The sequence below is a fragment of the Prosopis cineraria genome, unplaced genomic scaffold, assembly GCF_029017545.1.
Source record: "Prosopis cineraria cultivar Desert tree isolate PC_DT_omini unplaced genomic scaffold, ASM2901754v1 PC15, whole genome shotgun sequence".
Lineage (NCBI taxonomy): Eukaryota > Viridiplantae > Streptophyta > Magnoliopsida > Fabales > Fabaceae > Prosopis > Prosopis cineraria.
Window position 1 is genome coordinate 1,409,027 of NW_026555346.1, and position 22,845 is coordinate 1,431,871.

Below are 22,845 nucleotides of genomic sequence, written 5' to 3' on the forward strand. Positions count from 1 at the left end.
GGCATGCTGAATTGCAGACTCCACCTACAAGAATCTCAATTAAATAACATCAAGTTGGAAGGAAAGGCAAAAATAAAGACCACTGCAAACTATCTTTTGTATATCCGGCAGAGTAAATAAAATAATAAGAGGACCATTCAGTCTTTTTTTAAAAGGAAGAAATCAGAGTTACAACTTGGAGAAAAGGTAAATTCAATTTGGAATCAACGTGATATGCCAAATTCAAATTAATTTACCTGGATGAGTAAAACTAAAAACCGTGAATGAAACCCCAAAAGTCATCATAACAGTAAAATCCTTGGAAATTATGTAATACAGCTGACTACACCATGACGTGTATGAGCAGCTAAGACAAACAGTGAAAAACAGAAGTACGATTTTAACTCCACAGTTTTGTTAAACATGGTAATTGAAGTTCGACAAGTGTTCAGACAGACACTGAAGCCTGCGATTCTTCCCGATAATAGTAGTGCAAGTACATGAGAATCAAATTTCCGCACTGACCAGGGCAGCATCAATGTGGCCGAAGTCCAGTCGGCAACCTCCATGCTTGTGCATTTCGACGGCCGCATTTGTTTCGTTCAGAAGTCTCAGGCTCTCGTCGTAAGTCTGATTCAGAGACCATAGCTGGGCCTGCCCCATTAATAAGCATAACATTAAGCAAGGAGATGAGCAAGAAACAAAGAAAAACAACCACGGAAGGAGGCTGAGACGAACTTTGACGGCTTTGCAGCCCAGAGAGGTGGTAGCGAAGGAAGCGACCAAATCGCACAGCTTATCCCATTCCAGCACTCGGAGACTGTCGTAGTGAATAGAAGAAGAGGAAGCAGCCAGCGATTGCCTGAGTCTATGGTGGAATTTATTAATTTTAATGGTAATCGGGAAAGTGTATGAGGTGGTGGAGATGGAGATGGCTTGTACATGAAAACATGTTTCGGGTCTGTTAAGTGCGTTGAAGTTGGAGAACAATTGCTAGTGACACTCGTGCTCAATGGTATACATGCTCCAATACAATACACAGAAAAACAGGATAGAGATAGACAAAACCACCATAGATGACGCTTGCATTGCTCCGCGCTTGTGGATTGTGGAATACCGAATGCCAGCGATCGGCTCGTCACCCGAAAATAGTTTTAATTTGTATGATTTTATTTAGATGTAATTATTATTTTTAAATTTTAAATTTGAAGCCTGTCTGTAATTATATCGAGAGTTAAATGATAAATTTATTTTTAAAAGGTTTTTTAAAGGCGCCCCTAACATTTTAAATTTTTTTTTGAAATATTTTGCCCCCAATTTTTTAAAAAGAGAGTATTTTTATGCCATCGTTCAATATAAAAAACATTGACCATTAAATTAAAATTTTAACCAAGAGTTAAAGGACATATTTGTCCTAAATCTTTTTTTAAAAGAGTGTTGTGCATCCTGAATTTTGTTTGGAGCCTTTTTGTCCTAAAAGTTTTTAAAAATAGAGCAATTTTACTCTTTATTTTTCTGCATCGTCGTCTTTTTCTTTCTCTTTCTCTTCCACCAGCAAGCTCCCAAGCTACCATGGATTAACATCCAAATGTAAAGTCAAAAAAAATAGGTATCCAAGATTTGTGAGTATCACAAGAAAGTCTCAAATCTAACTCAGCACTTTCACCCCTCAAAATGACTATTTAAGCCCACAACATTGTCGCTTTGTCCATAAAAGGCAAATTCGTCATTCTTAACTTCCTGTAGATTATCATCACCCTCCCCTAACTTGCAACATGCTCCTCGCATAACATCCAAGCCCTTACTTTCGCCACCGCCATCGTGATCAAGTTTGTTATTGTGAAACTCTCAAAAGACTCCAAGTCAAGGTCAAAGTTGTCATAGTTGAGTGAGATAATGGAATTTTCAAAATAGAAGAAGAGAACTTTCATGTGACCGAGTTCATATGGATTAACTCAATAAATAGTTAATTGTTTTTGAATATAAGTATGGGTTCGGATGATTTGAAACTGCTTGTTGTTCTTGTTCTTGTTTAATGTTCATGGAGTTGTGCTTGTTATTGTTATTGATGTTAATGGAGGTATTCTTGCTATCTAGGTGAATTTTTCTAAAAAAAAATTTAAAATGCTACGTGGTTACAAGCCTACAAGTGACAATTAAAGTTAAAAGTAATGATCAATACTAATGGCAAGATAAAATTGTGTTCCTTTTAAAACCTTCAAGGGAAATAAGTTTCAAACAAAAGTTTAGAATACCTAGTACTCTTTGAATAAAAGTTTCAAGACAAATATACCATTTAACTCTTTGTCAAACTTTAGTTTAATTGTCAACATTTTTTATATTTAACAATGAGCTAAAAATGTTTCAAAAAAAGTTTAGAATGCCCTGCACCTTTGGAGAAAAAAATTTAAAGATAAATTTACCATTGAACCCTTGAATCAAGTATGAAGAGCACAAAAATACTGTGCATATGGAGCCAATAGCTTCTTGCCATCTTATTGCATGGTTCGTGAAGGTGATTCGATTCGAATTGTTGAATTGGATTGGGTGGAGGGTCAATTGTGGTTGTGTGGGCGTGGCGTAAGCTTTTCCGGAGTCGCATCAATTTCACTTTCGAATGAATAAAGAAAAAAATATGGTCTTGGAGGACTAGAAAATAACCATCTCTGTTTTCATATTTCATACAGTTAATCGTTCGAAACCCCTCACAAAATTATCATTGACACTAGTTATAATTACAATTATATTGTGATAAGAGATTACCTAACCTTTTATATATATACCATTTGTTTTAAGGAATCTAGACTTAGACAGTGAAAGTTGAAACTTACCTTGCCAGATTCAATCAACAATACTCCATTTATTCCAAATTATAAATTACTTCAAAAGAATTCTGTTATCACAAAATATAAGATAATTAAAAAATATAAAATTTATTAATTCAAGTAGGGAAAGCATTAAAATAATATTATAAACTAATGATTAAGTGTGTAGGGATATTTTTTAAAGTTTATAATTTTGTTTTAAAAAAGTAAGTATGTAAAGTGTCCTTATTGTGTTTACTAGTATGCGTAGTCCTATCTCATATTATCTTATAATCTAAAACAAGAAAGTAAAATGAAAAGATTCAATCTTCCAATTTAGCACTTTTCAATTTATTAGTTTATTTTCTGCTTAAAATTATCCTAATAATGATTTTATATTAAGCTTAATTGAAATTATCTTTTTTTTTGAAGTCTTAAACAAACTAAGCCCTAAGATAAAACTCCAAGAAGGAAAAGTGTCACTATGTGAGACACTATTGTAGTGTTGTCAAATTTTTAAATTGACTTTTGGAAATAATCATTTTTACATTTTAACTTATAAAATTGTGTTATCATAAACTCGAATAGATGTAAACTCGATTGAACTTGTAAATTAACTCTTTAAACTTATCATTTTTACATTTCTAACTTACAAAATTATATCATTTTGTTCGTAAACTCAAACTAGATATAAATTTGATTATACTTGCTAAATTCATTAATTTTTATCGAGTTGAGCGAGTTTAGGTATATATTGTGTAGAATTCAGTTTATAGAAGCAATAGGATCCAATTGAAAGAAAATGAAACTCAAAAAGGAAAAAATTAATATAAATAAAAGAGAAAAATAAGTTGTATAATTTTGAATTTCTACATTTAGTGCGATAATATATTATTGTGGATAGATTTAATTTCAATTATTTATATTTAAAATGCATATGAATTAAATTATGGTCATACTCACTCCTGTTCAAAATATAAACATTTCCTCTTCCTCTCAGATAATCTTGTTTCAAAATATAAACAATTTAGTACATGCAAAAAAAATTATTTTACCTCTTGTATTTATTAACCTAATTTTTTATACAAATATATCTCTTACTTATCATGAGATGCATTGGTAATTAGAACTAAGGGTAAAAGGAGAAATAATATATATTGTTATGAAAATAAGAACTTTATTTGTATACGTTTTTTTCCTTAAAAATGACTTATATTTTAGACCGAAAGGATTTCTTTATATTTTAATTATTTAATTGTATACTTTTAATAACAATTTATTAACAGATTTGAGTTTACATACGAGTTTACTTGAATTTGACAACTTATATAATCAATTAGATGTATATTATTTGTCTTTTATTATATTTTTATTATAAGACACTTTTAATTATTTCATGTATTTTAAAAAAATTATTTTTTATATTATAAAAAAATAATGTACTTTTTTTAATAATACAATTGTATTAAATATTTTTACATTAATAAGAAAAGATAAAATTGAATAAATAGCTTAATTAATACAAATTATAAAGTATTATATATTTTAAATTAAAATTACTTTTAAAAAATATCCCATAAAAGGAAGTATTATCCACCGAATCAAAATGCAATAAAAAAAATCACTATTATGGGAAAGGAAAAAGAAAAGAAGGAAAAGCATAATGATTAAGTTTAGAAAGAATTTGAAAATTGATGGCGCTCTAATCAAAGAATCTACTGGAATTATAATCAAGAATGGACGAGCAAGGAAGTCACTAGTATTACAAACAATATTTGCTACTAACAACACTAAGGTTGCGTTTGGTTTAAAGGAAAGAAAAGAGATAAAGGGGAGGGGAGCAAAAGGATGGATCCCTCAATTTGGATGGGGGGGGGGTTTTAGAGAAGAAGGGAGGGAAAATTTTTCCTCCCCTCTCCCAACCAGTTAGGGTCTAATAGAGAGATCAAACAAACTTTTCATCAAAAAAAATAGAGAGAAAGAGGAATCAAACAAACTTTGAATTGCAAAATGTTATAATATAGAAAGTAATAAATCCAACCTAACTCGAGCATGAATGAGATTTGAAATCTACCCTTTTAAGCGTCACTTTAAGAACTTATCATTTGACGTCGCCCATTTCTTTCACGCATACAGCTCAGCATTTAGGATTCTTGTTCCCATACTCACAGACACAACCTTTGTGCGTACTGGCGTGTGATTGTAACAAGACAGTGCATGGCATTTTTCCTGCATTATTTTCCTCGACTTCATCCCTTTCTCTAATATGAATTTCCATAGCCCTACTCCCCCTGCGACTTGTTTCTTTCACACACACAGAGACAAGCTCAGATCTCAGCTAGCTAAAATTTTTTGGTAGGATTAGTCGGAGATAAAGAATCAAGTACCCAGATGCCCGGAAGCATAAAAAATCATTCCCTTCTAAGGTACAATTCTCCATTTGTTCAAATCATCCTCATTAGTCTAGTCTGCTTTTATTGTCCTAGCATGTTCAATGCTCTCTTTGGAATGGAAGGTGGTGGTCAAGTTGATCCCACTACATCCAACAACTCTCTCACTGCCCTTTACACCACCATCGCTATTTTTGGCATTCTCAGCGGTGCAATCTACAATATCCTCAGACCCACATATCCATCTTCACAGGCTGCTCCATCTATATCCTCTACTCCAGTCCCTTCCTCTACTACAACTATTACGACCATCAAGCCTTCACCATAGTCGCAGGTGGTCTTCTTGGTGTAGGTGTCGGTCTTTATGTAAGGTGCTAGCATAACATCATACCCTCTAGTAAATCGAAAAAGGACTTATGTTTCTATTTTCTGCAGTATATTCAACATGGGCAGCCTGATCGGTAGGTTAATTCATTTTATTCTAAATTACCATCTTACTAAGGCTTCTTCTACAAATGATGGAACCTATATAGGCTTTATGTGTTTCATGTCTCTTGGGGCCATTTTATCATTAGCTATCTTGCCACCTAGCAAGGAGGTTCGTGATGATGGGATAAAGTGTACAAATATCTTGTACTCCAATATGTCTGGCGAGGCTTTGGAGATTCTAAAGCTGTTCGTTGATTGGAAAAACCTTATAATAGTTCCCGCCGCCTGATGCAACAACTTCTTTTATACTTACTAGTTCAATAATGTTAATAGGGTGCTGTTTAATTTGAGGACTAGAGGATTGAACAACGTGTTCTATTAGGGAGCACAAATGGTAGGCTCAATGGGAATTGGATACATCATGGATTTTAGTTTTAAGAGCTGAAGGAAGAGAGGGTTTATAGGAAGTTGTGTGGTTGCTGTTGTTGGGTCTTCTATATGGGGTTATGGACTAACTAATCAGTTGAGATACTTCCAAGATGATTTACCTCAAAAATTGGATTCTAAGGCCTTAAGCTTTGAATATGCTTGACCATTTGTGTTGTATTTTAGTTTTAGGTTGCTGGATGCCATGTTCCAAAGGTTATTGGAGCCCTTGGTAGCTGATAATTCTCTTTTTTTTTGGTTTTAGAGAAGTTCTTACTTCTTAGCCACGTACAGGTGTATGTCTTGGGTGCTAAGATTCATTTTCATGATGTAGCAACTTTTTACATGATTTATGCTTAGTTGTGGAACCAGGAAACTTTTCATGGTAATATATTGATTTGTATGTGTTACACATGTAAGTACTGGGAAGTCATCTATTGGGATTTGAATATATGTAGGTACACTGGATTCTATATAGGAATACAAAGTGTAAGAGTAGCAGTAGCTTGGCAAGTTGAAACCCATAAAGTTGCTCTCATGTCACAGTTGATTGTGAATTGGGTGCTCACCATAGTAAGCTACCCAATACTATTAATTTTAGTTATGTTGGCTGTGAAGGAGCACAGTAAGGCTGAAGCGGAACCTACATAACTGCCTGATTCTTTAGCTGCTAACAATGACTTGTCCAATAACAGTATGAGTATGATTGGTTGGTAGCTATATAGATATTATTGTTTTGTTGCCTTTGTTACCATTATTCTTCCTACCTAATGGTTCCTTCCAACGAGAAAAAATAATTTCCTAAGTAAAACTTCTTGGGAATGTGTGTAAAGAACTCATTTTAAAGGGTGACAAACAGAAGTTTTAATTAATTTGCAAGTCTCTTTAGATAATGCATTTCTTACTTAAAAATGTTTTCATTGTTTTAAGTTCAGCTAGGTGTGAAAAGAGAGGCTCAAAATCTCTGTTTGTGCATATTATGCACACTAGGAAGCTACCTTATGCATGTGGGATCTACTGATAGCATATGTAGGTTTTTAAAATACTAGAAGCCTAGATCAAGAAAGAATATTAATGTCTCTTAATCATTTTCCTAATCAAGCTATAATCAATTTTAAGCCCTTTTAATTTATTGCCAACATGTATCCAATCAACAAGAATACAATATGAAAAAAAGAAAAAGTTCAACAAAAATACTTAAAATAAAACATCAAAATTGGTTTACCATTTGGTAATGAATTATTGATTGCGTAATGGAAAGGCTTTTGATCATGTATTAAGAGAAGTATTTGAACAGCATTAGAAAATAAGGGTGTTTGGGTTGCCTGCATTTAAACTATCCAAGACATGTATGAAAAGGCAACAAGTAGTATAAGAACACTTGGTGGCGAAACAAAAGACTTCCTATAAAGATTGGATTGCATCAAAGATCATCTTTGAGTTATTATTTATTTGACCTAGTTTTAAATATTTTGATTGAACATATTCAAGAAAAAAACCCCTAAATGCATGCTTTTTGTGGATAGTATAGTTCTTATTGTGAAAGCTAAAGAAGAGATTAATTGTAACTTGAGTTACGGAGAAGGACATCAAAGTTTAAAGGTTTTTGCCTGAGTAAGAATAAGACTGAATATCTACATTATAATTTTAATAAGAGGCTAGTGAGGAGTAATTGAAAGTAAAATTGGGTGATCAAATTATACCTCAAGTGAAAAAGATTAGATATTTAGGAGTAATTATTTAATATAATAAAGATACTGCACATATGATATGAGCTAGATGATTTAATTAGAGAAAAGCTAAAGGAGTTATTTGTGATCGTAAAGTGCCTAATAAACGTAAATAAAAGTTTTATCAAACTGTTTAAGATCAACAATATCTATGGTAGTGAATATTAAGCTTTAACGGGACAACAAAAGCATAAAGTTAGAGTAATATACATGAGAATGTTAAGATAAATGTGTAGACATACACATAAAAATAAAATTTAAAACGAGCATACACAAAAAAAAGTGGACGTCACACCTATTAATTAAAGAAAAAATGGTAAAAAATTATTTAAAATAGTTTGAAGATGTACAAAAAAGATCATGGGAGGTACTTATGAGAAAAGTTAAATAGATAACTTTAAGTCTTGTCAAGAATGATAGAGAAAGGTTAAAGAGAATATTTTTTGAAGTTGTTAATCGAGATCTCTTAATTAATAATATTTTTAAAAGATTAATAAATAATAAAATATAATGACATCGTATAATTATATAGTCAACATTATTTAATGAAATAAGGTTTATTATTATTGTCATTGTTGCAATGGAATGGCCACTCACAACAAAGACTGTGCTCAATTTAAACGAGAAATCGTACTTGTAAAATATTGTGTCATGTTCGGTTGTGAGATGTTATTACCTTTTACGAAAAAATAGGGGGAAAGTGGTACGGGAAAATGATTCCACGGAAAGGCTATTTTGAGTTGAAGATATGCTTGCTGGGCATAAAAAAACATTAAATGTTTTAAGAATACGAATTATCTAACCTACCTGAATTTGTAGTTAAAGAAAAGAAATTTGTGTCATTTTTTTCCATTATAAATTTGGTATAAACTATAAAACAACTGAGAAAATGAAAAAGGAAACGAGAGATTCTCCCTCTCCCCATTTTTGATCTCATTCCTTTTCTTCTTAATAATAATTTTATTTGTTTTTTCTATCTATTCAATTATCATTTGAACACACGTTAAATTTTATGTTTTATAAAATTAAGATTTAAATGTTAAATTATAAAAAAGATAATCAAATAAATTTTGATTTGAATATTTTAAAAATATAGTAAAAATAAAATATAGCGAGAATAATAGAAAAATATTTAAATAATAATTAAATACTATTCCCTCCATTTAAAAATATAATGCATTTTTTAAATAATTGTATGTTAAAAAATATAAGACATTTTTAGTCTTTTGAAATGTAATCATTGTCTTTTTTTAAAAGTGTTCCTGTTAATAATAATTTTATATTTATTATAAGATGTTTAATAGGAATACATATAAAAATATAGGATTAATTTAAAAGTATATAACTACTTTATTGAAGTAAAATTTAATTAAAAATGCCTCATTTTTTTTAACCAAGAGAGTAAGAAATATGATAATTATTTTTTAATTTAGAGATTTGACTGTGAATTAATTTTAATATAAAAAGATTATTTTATTCTCATGCACTTCCACTCTCTCACTATCTTAAAATTTCCGCCACCATCTCATTCCTCAGTTGCTCCTGATAGCCAGGAATCAAAAACTCGAAAAAAAAACAAAAATCATGGCACAATATATATATATGAAACTTGGTGGAGACCATTCTTCAAGAGGTTAAAATTTAATTGTGAACCGGCAAACCTAAAGGCAAAGCACATAAAGTGCTCTTTATTTTTCAGCATTTCATTCTTCCACCGATCAAAAATACTAAAACAGAGTTAATTAAGGAAGAAAAACAAAACTCCATTAGATTTTTCCCAACGTACTCCGTGGATGCGAAGTGACGGCGAAAAGTAAGAAAGTGTACGGAAGTGCTGCGCTCTTTCCCAGAGACGGTATGAAGAAGGTCGAAATCACTGATGCGAAGCTCCTCTAATTTCTGAACCAATCCAACGTCATTTCACTCTGATAATTGAATATTTGACTTTGCCTGTTGTGTGAACTCGAATTGTCTTTGCAGCTCAAGCAATTCGTCATCCATGATCAAGCACGTGAATTTTGGTTGGGGATTTCACTTGCCCAAGGCTTCAATCCAATGCTTCGATAATCGAATATTTGAATTTGCCTGCTGTGTGAATTTTAATTGTCTTTGCAGCTCCAGCAATTCATCATCCATGATCAAGCGCATGAATTTTGGTTAGAGATTTCACTTTCCCGAGCCTTCAATCCAATACGGCATCTCGATCACAAGGAAAAAATTTGTTCAGTACAAACAGATTTTTCAGGACAAGAATATGAGGATTCAGGGGCTCATGTACTCTAATTAGGGGTGAGTATCAGTCGGTTCAGTTCGGTTCGGTCTCAAAATATGCAGAACCGATCAATCGAATAACACTGAAAATGAAAACCAAATTGAACCGAATAAGCCAACCGAACTAAACAAGGACTGAACCGAAATTTGATAATTCGGTTCGGTCGGTTAATTCGATTTTTCGGTTTCATATTTGACTATTAAAATTAGGCCCATTTTTTAAATATTAAAACAAACAACACTATAAAATTGGGCCTTTTTTTCTATTCGTTTTTTTAATATAAGCCCATTCTAATTGCACTCATATGACATAAAGCCCAAATATTATAAAGGCATGGATAATCAAATAAACAACCACAAATAAACACCGATGATCAAATAATGACCCCATAATCCAGTCACAACACCTACTGATGAGAGTGACTGATTGAAATGGGGTTTCAAGTGATGTTATTATTTTTTATTCTTTATTAAAATAAAAAATAAAAATAAAAATAAAATAATTTATAAATTAAATATAATTTATAAATTAATAAATTATATGTAATTCGGTCGGTTTGGTCTATTCAATTTTAAATTTTACTAACTGAATTGAACCGATCAACCGAAATATTTAAAATAAAAAAACCGAATCGAACCGAAAAATTAAATAGACCGAATCAAATAGACAAAATTCGATTTGATTCGGTTCAATTTTCGATTTCGGTTCGGTTTTGCTCACCCCTAGCTCTAGTCCTCGAAAAGGCGTTCTTAACTACATCGCCAACCAGAGGACCATGTTGTCAACAACGACGGTGACATAGAAACCAAAGAGAGGCTCAGATGTGGCCTTAAATCTGGCTTTGAAAATATTCCACACGCTTTTTTTTGTATTAGTGGCTGTTAATTTTTATCTCACCTGCAGAGAAGAACGCCCGGAGAGAAGAACAAGAAGGGCGCATTCATTGGGTTTTGTCAAGGGTAAAATAGTACTTTCATATTAAAATTAATTACAAAACAATCTTAAAACTATTCATTTTATTAAAAAATTTTAATCGAATCTTACTTTCAATAAAGTAGTCACTTATATTCAAACTAACCATATTTTTTTTACATTTATCCCTATTTATTAGATTATTTTATCATATAATAAATATAAAGTGATTTATTCAATAGAGATATTTTAAAAAAGACAATGATTACATCATAAAAAATTCAAAATATTTTATATTTTTTAATGAATAAAGTAAAAAATAATTATTACATTTCCTACTTAATTATCATCTAGATATTTCAAAAATATTGTTTTGTCATTTTTAGATTTTCTCATGAAGATATTATATAAAGTTAAATTTAAAATATTTAAATATTAATTTTATAGTTAGAAAATTAAAATAAGAGAAAAAGATAGGGCTTATTTCACAACCTATTTTGAGAATATTTTTTAATTCCTTGAAATAAAAAAATTTATTTAATAATGCATTTTTAAAAAAATATTTTGAAAAAAAATTGTTTTAGAGAATAAAAAATAAAAATATTTTTTAAATATTTTGAGATTATCATTTTAAAGAAAAAGATAGAATACAAAAATACATGTTTTTATTTTTTTAGTTTTAAAAAATGTTTTATCAAACATTTGTTTTCATAATAATAAAATAAAAACGGTTTTATATAAGCCCATGATCATTCAAATACTGATCTCAATTTTGAAGGTTAGAAAATGAAAAAAAATGAAGGAAAAGAGATGAAAAAGGAGAATGGAAAGAAACCCCTAGCCTTCAATTATTTGTTCCGACTGTTGCACCGTTGACCAGGCTTCAATTCTTGCATTTTTTGGCCTAAAAATCGAACTGGACTGGCCGGTCCGACCGGTGACCCAGTGAACCGAAGACCAGTTCGGTCCGGTTCATATGGCCAAAGTGGCCTTATGTGACCCAGGTGACCCGAGATTAACTTGGGTGAACCCGCCCAACCGCAGGGTCAAAAAAGGGTTGGGCGGGTTATTATTTTTAAAAGAAACTGACCCCCAAAACGACGTCATTTTGGGGGTCATATTATTAAAAAAATGCGAAGGTTCAAGGTTGAACGGTGGTCCACTGGTCCGTATTCTCGCATCCTCTCTCCTCTGCGTCTCAACTCTCCTCTGTCCATTTTAGTCAGAACTCAAAAGTCCTAACTTAATCTCTGAATCTCCGATCTCGTATTCTCACCATGAAGGTTGAACAAAAATGAAGGTTCGCGTCTCATCTATGGCTGAATCTGGATGCTGAACCCATGACCATCTCTGCCTCGAAGCTTCGCCCTCATCTCCTATCTCATCTCTCATCTATGCCTCAAAGCTTCAACAGTAAATGCTATGCTCTGTCTAAATCTTGCCTGAGCTTCAATGGTCCGTACGAGCCTCTCAGGTAGCTGCTTTCTCTCTCCCCCCACTTGATTCAGGTATGCTTTTCTCTCTCTCTCTCCTCTACGAGCTTGTGGACGGAATGATATCTCAAGGAGTTTAACGTGGTCTGGGAAGGTGTCTGAATTTCAAAATTTGTGAATGGCAATATTACAGTCACTGGCTACGGACAGTATAAGAATTTAGAATTAGAGTTAGAAAATTAGAAAATAATCAAATATAATTTTTGCCCTAGTTGCTGAAAATTAATCTGAGCTTCATGTTCTCATCTCTGTCTGAATACGTAAACCGAGAAGGCGAGAACCTCTTCTCATTTTGGAATTCAAATGCCGTGCTTTGTGACTTTGTCTGAACTCTAAATCTTGTTTGTGATTTTTATATGTATTTTGATTTGCTCTGGTTGTTGAAAATTAATTCGAGCTTTATATTGCTCTTATGTACTGTATTTTAGATTTCTGGTTGCTATGATTGCTCTGGCTGCTCTGGTTTTTTTTTGCATTATATGTTTATTTATGTTGAAATTATCATAGCTTGCAGATTAAAGTTATAATATGGATATTGGAAGTAATTCTAGTAGTGATGGAACTGAGAATCCTACCCTCAATTCCAACAATCCCACTCCTAATTCCAACAATTCCGCCCCTGCTAGCCATAATGACTCCACATCTGGAACCCCATCAGTTCGCGAAAAAAAAGATCCTGCATGGGCACATGTTGCTTTAAGAAAAGAGGGCAACAAAAATGTGTATACATGTCTTTATTGTGCATTGAGCTATAAAGGAGGTGGAATAAATAGATTGAAGCATCATCTTACTGGTGTAAGTGGAAATGTAGTTTCCTGCAGCAAAGTTTCTTTTGATGTTCGTCATCAGATGCAAGAATTATTAAAAAGTGGGAAAAAAAGAAAGCTTGTTGATGTACAAGCAGACATGAAAGAACATGTGTCTAATGTTAATGCACCCAATGTACCTGCTCCATCTAAGTCAATCCCTGAGAGTAGTGCCAGTAAAAAGAAACCTCCTACTATGCCAGTTGAAAATTATTTTACCCCTAAGACAACTCTAGGTTCCCAACCAGGTATTAAGAGTCCATATGCAACTAAAGAAGCACAACACGGTGCAAAAATGGCCATTGCTGAATGAGCTATCATCAATTGCATTCTATTTAATGCATTAGATTGCCCATTCTTTCAGAAAGCTGTGGATGCTATTGCTTCAATTGGGCTGGGGTTTAAGGGTCTTACTACTTATGAATTTAGAGTTAACTTGTTGAATGATTGGAAAAAAGAATGTTAGCTACTTATTGAGAGTTATCGATCTAAATGGAAAACTTATAGATGTACACTCATGGCTGATGGTTGAACAGATGTGAGGTAACGAACTTTGATAAATTTTCTTGTATATTCTACATATGACATAGTATTTATGAAATTTGTTGATGCTTCTGATTTAGTGAAAGATGCCAAGACTTCATTCTCATTATTTTCTGAAGTGATTGAGTGGGTTGGTCCCAAAAATGTTGTGCATGTGGTGATTGATAATGCTGCTAATTATATAGCATGTGGTAAGTTGATTAAAGAGAAATATAAAAGTATTTATTGGTCACCTTGTGCTGCTCATTGCTTGAATCTTACTTTGAAAGACATTGCAAGTATGTCTCATGTGTCACAACTTACAACAAAGGCATCAAAGATCACTGTGTTTGTTTATAATCATATGGTCTTCCTGTCATGGCTTAGGAAAAGAAAGGGTTGGAAAGAAATTATGCATCCTGGTGCGACAAGGTTTGCTACAACATTTATCATATTGCATAGCATATATATGCAAAAGCATGACTTGCAAGCTTTAATAACTGATAAGCATTTTATGGATCATAAATTATCAAGGACCGAAGCCGGAATAATTGTTAGTGCCATCATATTAGATAATCGATTTTGGAATGAATGTCTTGAAGTTGTGAAGATTGTGTCTCCTCTTATAAAGTTGTTGAGAATTGTTGATTCAGATGAGAAGCCCTCTTTGCCTTATGTTTATGAAGGCATGCAAAGGGCAAAAAAAGAAATTAAGGTAGTCTTCAACAATAAGAAAGATCAATACAAGCCTTACACAGATATTATCCAAGCCCGATGGGATAAGCACTTGAAGACCAATCTTCATGCAGCAGCATATTTGTTGAACCCTGCCTTCTTATATGATGATGACTCCGTTCACAAAAGAAGGTTAATGGATGCTATGCTTTCAATATTTGAATCAACTGAAAATGAAGATGTTGATTATATTGTGATGATGAAGCAGTTGAGCTTGTATTGTGACCGTAAAGAATCTTTTGATAAAGCTTCATGTCATATAGTAGCACAAAAGCTAGACCCTCATAAGTGTTAATATTTAACATGATCATGGTAATTTTATTTATCATATAACATATAACTAATTGTCTTTTATTTGCAAATGAATGATGATCATTTTATGGAAGTTCTGTTCCAGAGTTGCAAAATCTTGCAATGCGTATTCTTAGCCAAACTTCTTCCTCTTCTGGTTGTGAGAGAAATTGGAGTTTGTTTGAACGCATCCATACCAAAAGAAGAAATTGATTGGAACATCAAAGACTAAATGATTTAGTCTTTACAAACTACAATCTACGATTGAAGCATAGGTAATAAAAATAAAAGTTATGAATGTTTTTAATAAATAAAAATTTTATTATTACTATCTCGTGGTAGACATATACTTATATTTGATTGTTTTGATCTCATTAAAGGAGTCAATTAAAGAAAAAGACAAGTTTTGATCCAATTGATTATGAATCTATTGACAAATTAGACTTTTAGATTGCTGAAGAGGAACAAGAGCCAGCTCTAGAGTTTGATGCTGATGATGTCACTAATTTGGAAAGTGCTATACATAATGAGAATCTTGTAGCTTCATCAATTTCTGTGAGAAATAATGAAGGTTCATACTTACTAACATGTCTATATTGCATAATATATAATTATTTTTTACATAATGATTAATGTTAATTTTTGTCATAAATAGGTGAAGAAGATATGAATATTTCAGAGCATTCACATTTGAATGATGATGTTGGAAGTGGTTCTGGTTTCTCTTAATCATTTCCTAATGTTTCAATCCTTACTCCCAGAGATTTGAATGAAATTAATGAGGATTTTGGTGTTGATTATTATTAGCTTTAGATTTTTTGATGATTAAAGGATTGTAAGGATGAATATTTTAAATGTGTTTTTAATGATGTTTGGATGATTATGTTGGACTTGTATGTAGTATTATATAAGGTATTAAGTGTTAGAGAATTTGTTTTTATTTAAATCATATTATTTTATTATGTCCAGTTTGAATCCGGGTTGACCCTCGGTTGAATCCCTGACCCCTGACCCCCGACCGTGGCCGGTTCAATAGCTGATCCAGTTTTCAGTACCTTTATCTTTGCTTGGTTGTACTGTAGTTTACAAATAACAGCGTCGTTCATGACATTGACTTCTTTCCCTATCATCGGTATCACCGGCAAAGTCCTCAGCCTATATGAATATTCTGATTCAATGTTATAGCTATATGAGCACCATTTTGCCTTTTATTTAAAAGAAAAAACATAATCTTTAATCGCTATAATTTTATCAAATTTTATTTTTAATTATTATAATTTTTTTCAATTCTTATAAGAACTAAAATCAATGAAAAATGAAATCTATAGGGATATAGAAAATTAAGTTCACCCAGTCTTTTTAAAACTATTAGGACTGAAAACAGTGAAAAAAGTTATAAATATTAAAAACAAAACTTGATGAAACTATCTTGGACCAAAACTTGGGTTTTTCCTTTAAAAAAGCTTTTATAAATTGTGTCTTGAAAGCAAGCTCGCCTCATCCAAAGACCGATCATGTCTACCATCTCCTAAACCACAGGCATTCTTAGATTCTCATCATCCTCATCATCAAGCGCTACTGCCTTTATAGTGGGTGTCGTCTTTTCCCTCAGCCTATTTCCCTTGGTTTTGGCAGAACAAGAAACTTCACACATCCTTAAGCTGTTGTTGGAAGGCATCTTCCATGTGAAAATGACATCATTGTCATGCTTATGAAGTGCTTTCAAACTAGTTTGGTGTGCAGAGTGGACCATGTGATGTACTAGTGTGGTTGCACCGATTAGGACTACACAAGGACAAAGGCAATGAAGGTTGGGTTTTATGAAGTTAGAAGCAAGGGCTTAACTCCTCTACCACTTCAAGCGCTATTATTAGTGCATATACAGCTGCACATTATGATCGGCTTCTCTGTCTGTTTTGAGCTCAAATTCTTTGCCACTTCAGGCGCTACTAAAGTGGCACATTTTGAATTTAGAATGACTCGAATGTGAGTAGTCGGTATGGTTTTTCAACTACACAACTCATGCATGTTTTTATTGACCAAAATGTAATTTTAATAAGATTTTTTTAGCTTCCTTGCATTTATGCTGAACTAAATCATGCCCATTAGAGCCTCTTATGGGATAATCTTATCAATGTTAGTCTAAATATAAATGAAACCTAGTTGGCTATTGGCAATTTCCATGCTTATTTATCCGCTTCTGATAAGGTTAGGGTGCTTGTTCTAATTTGTTATCCATGAGAAATTTTAATGATTGTGTGCAACAATTTAAGTAGATAGTGGATAATTTTGCTTGGGAAAAGAATTTTATGAAAGAGTGTCTGGACTAGACTTTTGGGAATTGTAGTTAGTTTGATGATTTTTCCTCTTATAAAGTTTAACACCTTAGCAAGTCTGGCTCGAAGCGGATAAATAAGCATGGAAATTGCCAATACCTTAGCAAGTCTGTTGTTATTGAAAAATCTAGCTAACTTTAGAGAACAAAGTTTTACCCTTTTATTTAAGTGTCAAGCTGCTTGGCTCCTTGAGGATGCTTTCTCTTATGTGCAAAATGCTTAAAGGGAAAGTAACTAGGCAGAGAAGATTAAAGTTTTTAATATAACGCAATTGAATGGAACAAACATAAAGTGTGAAATATTCTAGCAAAAAAGAACAAGCTTCTCAGAAGAATTGAAGGTGTGGAAAGATGCACAACTAAGAGTGATAATCTAGCTCTTTTGTTGATTGAAAAGAAACTTTGGAAGGAGTATAACAAGGTTCTTACCCAAGAAGAATTAATTTGGTATCAAAAAGCTCATTCTAATTGGCTTAAATGAGGTGATAGGAATAAAAAATACTTCCATAATTTAACCAAAATCAAATGGAGCAAAAATAGGATTGAAAGTCTTAAAGATGGTAATGATAATTAAGTTTTTCTTCAAGATAAGCTGAGCTCTTTGGCTATGAACTATTACAAGAATTTGTTTAAAAGTGATAGTAATTGTAGTCATAAGCTAGTAACTCAATACTCTTTCCCCGTACTTGATCAAGATATTGCTTTAAAGCTCCATATCGAGGTAATAAATGAAGAGATCAAAAATTCCCTTTTTGATATGGGCATTTTCAAATCTTTGGGACCGGATGGTTTACAAGCTTTTTTCTACCAGGATTATTGTAAGGTCTCTCTTACTAATCCACAATTAATCCCTAATAATAAGGTAATCATGGGAATAACACAAATGAATTACCAAGTTTGTAAAATTTTTATAAATAAGATGCTAAATTTTCAAAACTTATAATGCTATAAAATCATTTTACAAAAATAAAATCAGAGCAAAACATGTATACAGAAACATGAACATCATACAAGTTAAAAAGAAAAAGCAAAGATTCTAGCATAATACATTGCAACATAAAATTTTATGCTACAACTGTAAAATCTATGATAGTAAAAATTGTCATAGTAGATTTCCTGCCTAAACTTTCAATGCACACTAAATTTTCATCCGACGTTTGATTGAGATGATATAGGTGTTCAAAGAAAGCTCATTCAGTGAACTAGCTAATGGCATGAGTCTCATTTACAATTCTATCATATCAAAAAGTTAAATACTCGAATCAAAACTACTACTTCCTCACGTTTTTCAACTTCTAAAGTGTCCAAAACTCAACCCAAGTGCCATTAGCTCACATAATCATCTAGACCATACTCAAGAGATTTAAGATGACTTGTGCAACACACCACAATACACATATATATCACAAATCATAGTTTCACTTCTTAACCCTAAATTCATCAAAAGCAAAGAGAGAGGTCATCATCATTCAAATTATCCAATTACATATTTATAACCCTCAAAATAGTCTTAAACACATTTACACAGCATTTGGCTTTAAAAAAGCATGTTTAACTCATATATTTGATCAAGGGAATGAAAACACTAACCAGTAATCACATATGAATGCAATGTTGTAAGTAGTCAACATAATTATCCTAGTTGATAATATCATGATAATTATACATTAGTCAAAAGTATTTGAGGCATTACAGTAGAAAATCTAATTCCTAAACCTCATATGCCTTTTCCTTATCCTGATCAGAGCTAGCCCTATAAAATTTTAAATAAAGGGTGAGTACAACTATTTAGAAATCAAGTTTTACCTAATCTATACAGTTGCATATCAATAAAAAATGAATGCAATTGGTACTAAACATACATATAAAGCATGTATGATAACGTATAGCCTCGGCCATAACAATAATAACCATGTAACTGAGCTTCAAACACATAATCATATATATTAATAATTCACAACTTGGGATGGCAATAATACTAACTATGCACCCCTAAATCGCACCGGACCACAATATTAACAATCATGTGGTCGGAACTAAATGCATGATCATAAACTGACCTTATACCCTCCTATTGCCATCGACATAAAACTGATGGCTATTCGATAGTTATGTCCTTCACAGACTAACCCAGCCTTCCACTTGTGAGGAGCTATTGGGCCAAAGTCAACTCACTCACTTGTGTAATCTAGTTTCCTCTAATACTAACAATCATGAAGTGTCGTATCCCTAATTCAACCTTCTCATGAATCGGTAGAGACTAGTTAGGTTTAAGTCCCTCATAGAATAAATGGGATAGTCTCGAATTAACTATGAGATAAGAGCTACCTCCTAATTCTAACAGTCGATGTTAAGGTAAGCTTTTGATTCCAACAATCAATGCCAATACCACATAGGTTTAATCAATTACTCCTCTTTCTAGACGAACTCTCACTAATGATCATGCTATACACGTATATCATATATGTATATGCATTCTAATGAGCAATTCATTTCATGAATCCACATATCCTTACTCACATACTCATCACAATCATATATGCAACATGCATAAGGTTCTTCATTTTTTTTAAAATGATTTCGCACATGCAGAACATGCATATTATTTACAACCATTTAACATAACTTTTAAAAAATGCCAAATTTCCATTAAAAAATTTAAAATATCAATCATATTTTTAAAACAACAATTTCAATCAATAAGTAATTAATATCTAACTATACAAACTAAGTTTCTTCAATTACTTCAAACCTTTGAGAGATTAAATATTTACCCATCATTACCATTTGCTTTCGAGCTAAACTCAAGTTCTCCAGCGCTTCATGAGATTAGTCTACAATTAACATTAACACCTATCACTAATAATCATCAAAATCACCATTTCCAACATTTAATTTCATACTTTAATAATCAAATTTCTCAACTACATGATCAACCTCGTGTCCAATGAGTTATTTAATTTCATACTTTAACTCTTATTAATTTTATTTAGCTCTCAACAACTTAAATAATCACTAATATATCATTTAACAATCTAAAATCATCATCAATGTTATAAATTACTCACTTTTAACTCTCAATCTTCAACATTTTAATAACCCAAAGCTCTCAACTATTAAGTTTAATCACCATATTAAGTTTATTAGCTCTCATCAGCTCCAACTAATACTAACACAATCCTTAATCAATATCAATGCCAACAACCTACCTCAAGCACTATCATTTATGGCACTTTAGGGTATAATTTCATCCATAATTAAAACCTTGTTCTCATGCATAAAAATACTATATTTAAGCTTAAATAATTTAAACAACTCTCATTAGTCCCATTTAGATCAATGGATTCGGACTCATAGGCCTAGGTTCGAAAATCATCATCTCCTAACTTTAAATCTCACTTCTAAAATGTGTAAAGAGAAGAAGAAGAGATAAGAAAGGCATACCTTGGTAAAATCAAGCTCCAATCACCTCTAAAATACTCAAAAGTTGATGCTCTAGTAGAGGAACAACTCTCTTCGTCGTTTCCCTTTATTTTAGGCTCATTTCACCTTGTTTTGGATGTTTTTGCATTTTTAGAAAAACTAATTTTAAAAATTATGCTGTAGCATAACACATAAAAATTTAATCTTTCTTAATAATTTGAGTCTAGGAGACCTAATTCACTTCCAAACCCAATTCAAAAACTAAAACTAAACCTAATAGCTGTCTCTAACTATTATCAAATTTATTTATATTTTAATTTATAAATTTACCTTTCATTAGGTTAATTAATTAAGGGAGTATTTTTCAGGATGTTAAAATTATTGGAATATCATTGGAGAGTCCATTTGTGAATTAGTGAAGAATGTTTCGCACTCTTAAACTTATTGAAAGTTTGAATGATACTCATCTTCTTCTTTTACCCAAAAAGGACAACCCAAAAAGTATAATAGATTTTAAACCAATATCTTTTTGTAATGTCAACTATAAGGTTGTTTCAAAGTGGTGACCAATAGACTTAAAAGAATCATGGATAAAGTGGTAAGAACCCTTCAATGCAATTTTATCGTGAGTAGACAAAGCAATGACAGTATAATCATTACCCAAGAGGTTATCTACTTTATGAGAAACAAAAAAAGAGAGAAAGAGAGACAAAAGGGCTAGCTAGCTATAAAAGTGGATTTGGAGAAAGCCCATGACTGTCTAAAGTGGCATTTTGTTTTAAATACCTTAAAAGTAATTGGCATTGGGGAAGATTTATGTGAGGTGACTATAGTTGTGTTAAGGGTGCTAAGATGAAGGTTTTATGGAATGATATGCTCTCTTCTTTTACTTTATCAAGAGGTATTCATTAGGGTGATCCTATTTCCTCTCGTATCTTCACTTTGTGTATAGAAAGACTTAATCATGTCATCAAGGATGCCATCCATTCTAGAGATTGGAGACTGATTTTATTGAAAAAAAGACTATCCTAGGATCTCTCATCTCTTCTTTATGAAAGATTTGGTCCTTTTTGGAGAGGCTTTTACTAATCAAGTAGATGTAATGAAGGATTGCATCGATAAGTTTTGTGCTACTTCGGGTCAGAATCAAGATGATTTGTTTGCCATACTTGCTACCAATGCTTCGACCTCTTTAAGGTCTTCATCTCCTTTCGAGGTAGACTACTGGAATCATCTTCTCTACCATGTACAACCAAATGAGCAACTATTTTATCCTGTAAGGCAAGACCACGAACATGTGTTTAGGCCACTCGTTATTCAAAATCCCTCTAGTGTCTCTTTCCATCTTTAATAGTATTAGCGTCCTCTTCTGGGTCCCCGTCTACAACTTCCTTATTATGCCGTTGGCCTTCGAACTCACTAGCAACAGACAATGACTATTTAAAGTACATTTAAATGATTAATTTGTAAAATTTATAAATTTTTTAATATTGAATTAAGTCATTTAAATTATATTCGAACTGTTTAGAGTTTATCTGAACAATCAAATTGTAAAAATATAAATTTTTAATATTAAGTTGAAATATTAAATTAAATTTATACTGACTAGATTGATAATAAACATATTTATTAAAATTTTAAATTTTTTATATTAATAAATATAATATTAAAAATATTTTAAAATTAATTTAAATAAATAGTAAAGATGAGCATGTGGTGCTTATCACTTGTGATGAGCACCAAATGCAATTCAATGGTAATAGTGGAGAGAGAAAGAGAGTCATGAAGTCAGAAGAGAGGAGAGAATGAAGGAGAGAGGGAATATTTTAAGATAAAAATACCAATAATTTAAAGGTTGGACTCACATAATTGGAGAAGACAACCACTTATGACTTAACACCAGGGGTATGTAAGGCTGTGCATTGAACCCAGTACCCCGGTCAACTTAGCCTGACTCGGTCTCATTCTGTCCCGTCTAAGCAAGGAAAAAAGAAACCCGATCAAATTCATGTTAGACCAGACCAGGTTGGGCACTTGGGCCAAGCTAACATCATATTGACCTTTCTAACTAATCACTCCAGCCCAACCTGGTGGTTTATCTCGCGCGCGCGCGCACACCCACCCACCAACTCTCACTCAAAAAAATTGTACATGCCCTCTATAAAAAATTTCATTTACCCTCATCATTTAAAAAAAAAAATCATTTGTCCTATATAAATTTGTATGACCTAAATGACCAAAAAAATTATCCCATTAAAATGTTGTTTTTTATTTTATTATAATTTTAATGCATTATTA

At 32.1% G+C, this 22,845-nt stretch overlaps 1 protein-coding gene, 1 long non-coding RNA gene and 1 pseudogene across 2 annotated transcripts; 2 read left to right on the forward strand and 1 right to left on the reverse strand.

Annotated features, from left to right (window-relative positions):
- Positions 1–1,113, reverse strand: LOC129294131 (uncharacterized). The gene is made up of 3 exons (XR_008589301.1): positions 718–1,113; positions 505–633; positions 1–24 (listed from the first exon to the last, which is right to left on the reverse strand). It is a non-coding gene; the product is annotated as an uncharacterized LOC129294131 (long non-coding RNA).
- Positions 1,114–5,174: 4,061 nt separating this feature from the next.
- On the forward strand, positions 5,175–6,679 carry LOC129294531 (UNC93-like protein 1; annotated as a pseudogene).
- Positions 6,680–12,963: 6,284 nt separating this feature from the next.
- LOC129294532 (uncharacterized) lies at positions 12,964–15,518 on the forward strand. The gene is made up of 5 exons (XM_054932956.1): positions 12,964–13,489; positions 13,589–13,702; positions 13,832–14,760; positions 15,240–15,360; positions 15,445–15,518. Exons 1-5 carry the CDS (start codon positions 12,964–12,966, stop codon positions 15,516–15,518), a joined length of 1,764 nt encoding a protein of 587 aa, XP_054788931.1.
- Positions 15,519–22,845: the final 7,327 nt, after the last annotated feature.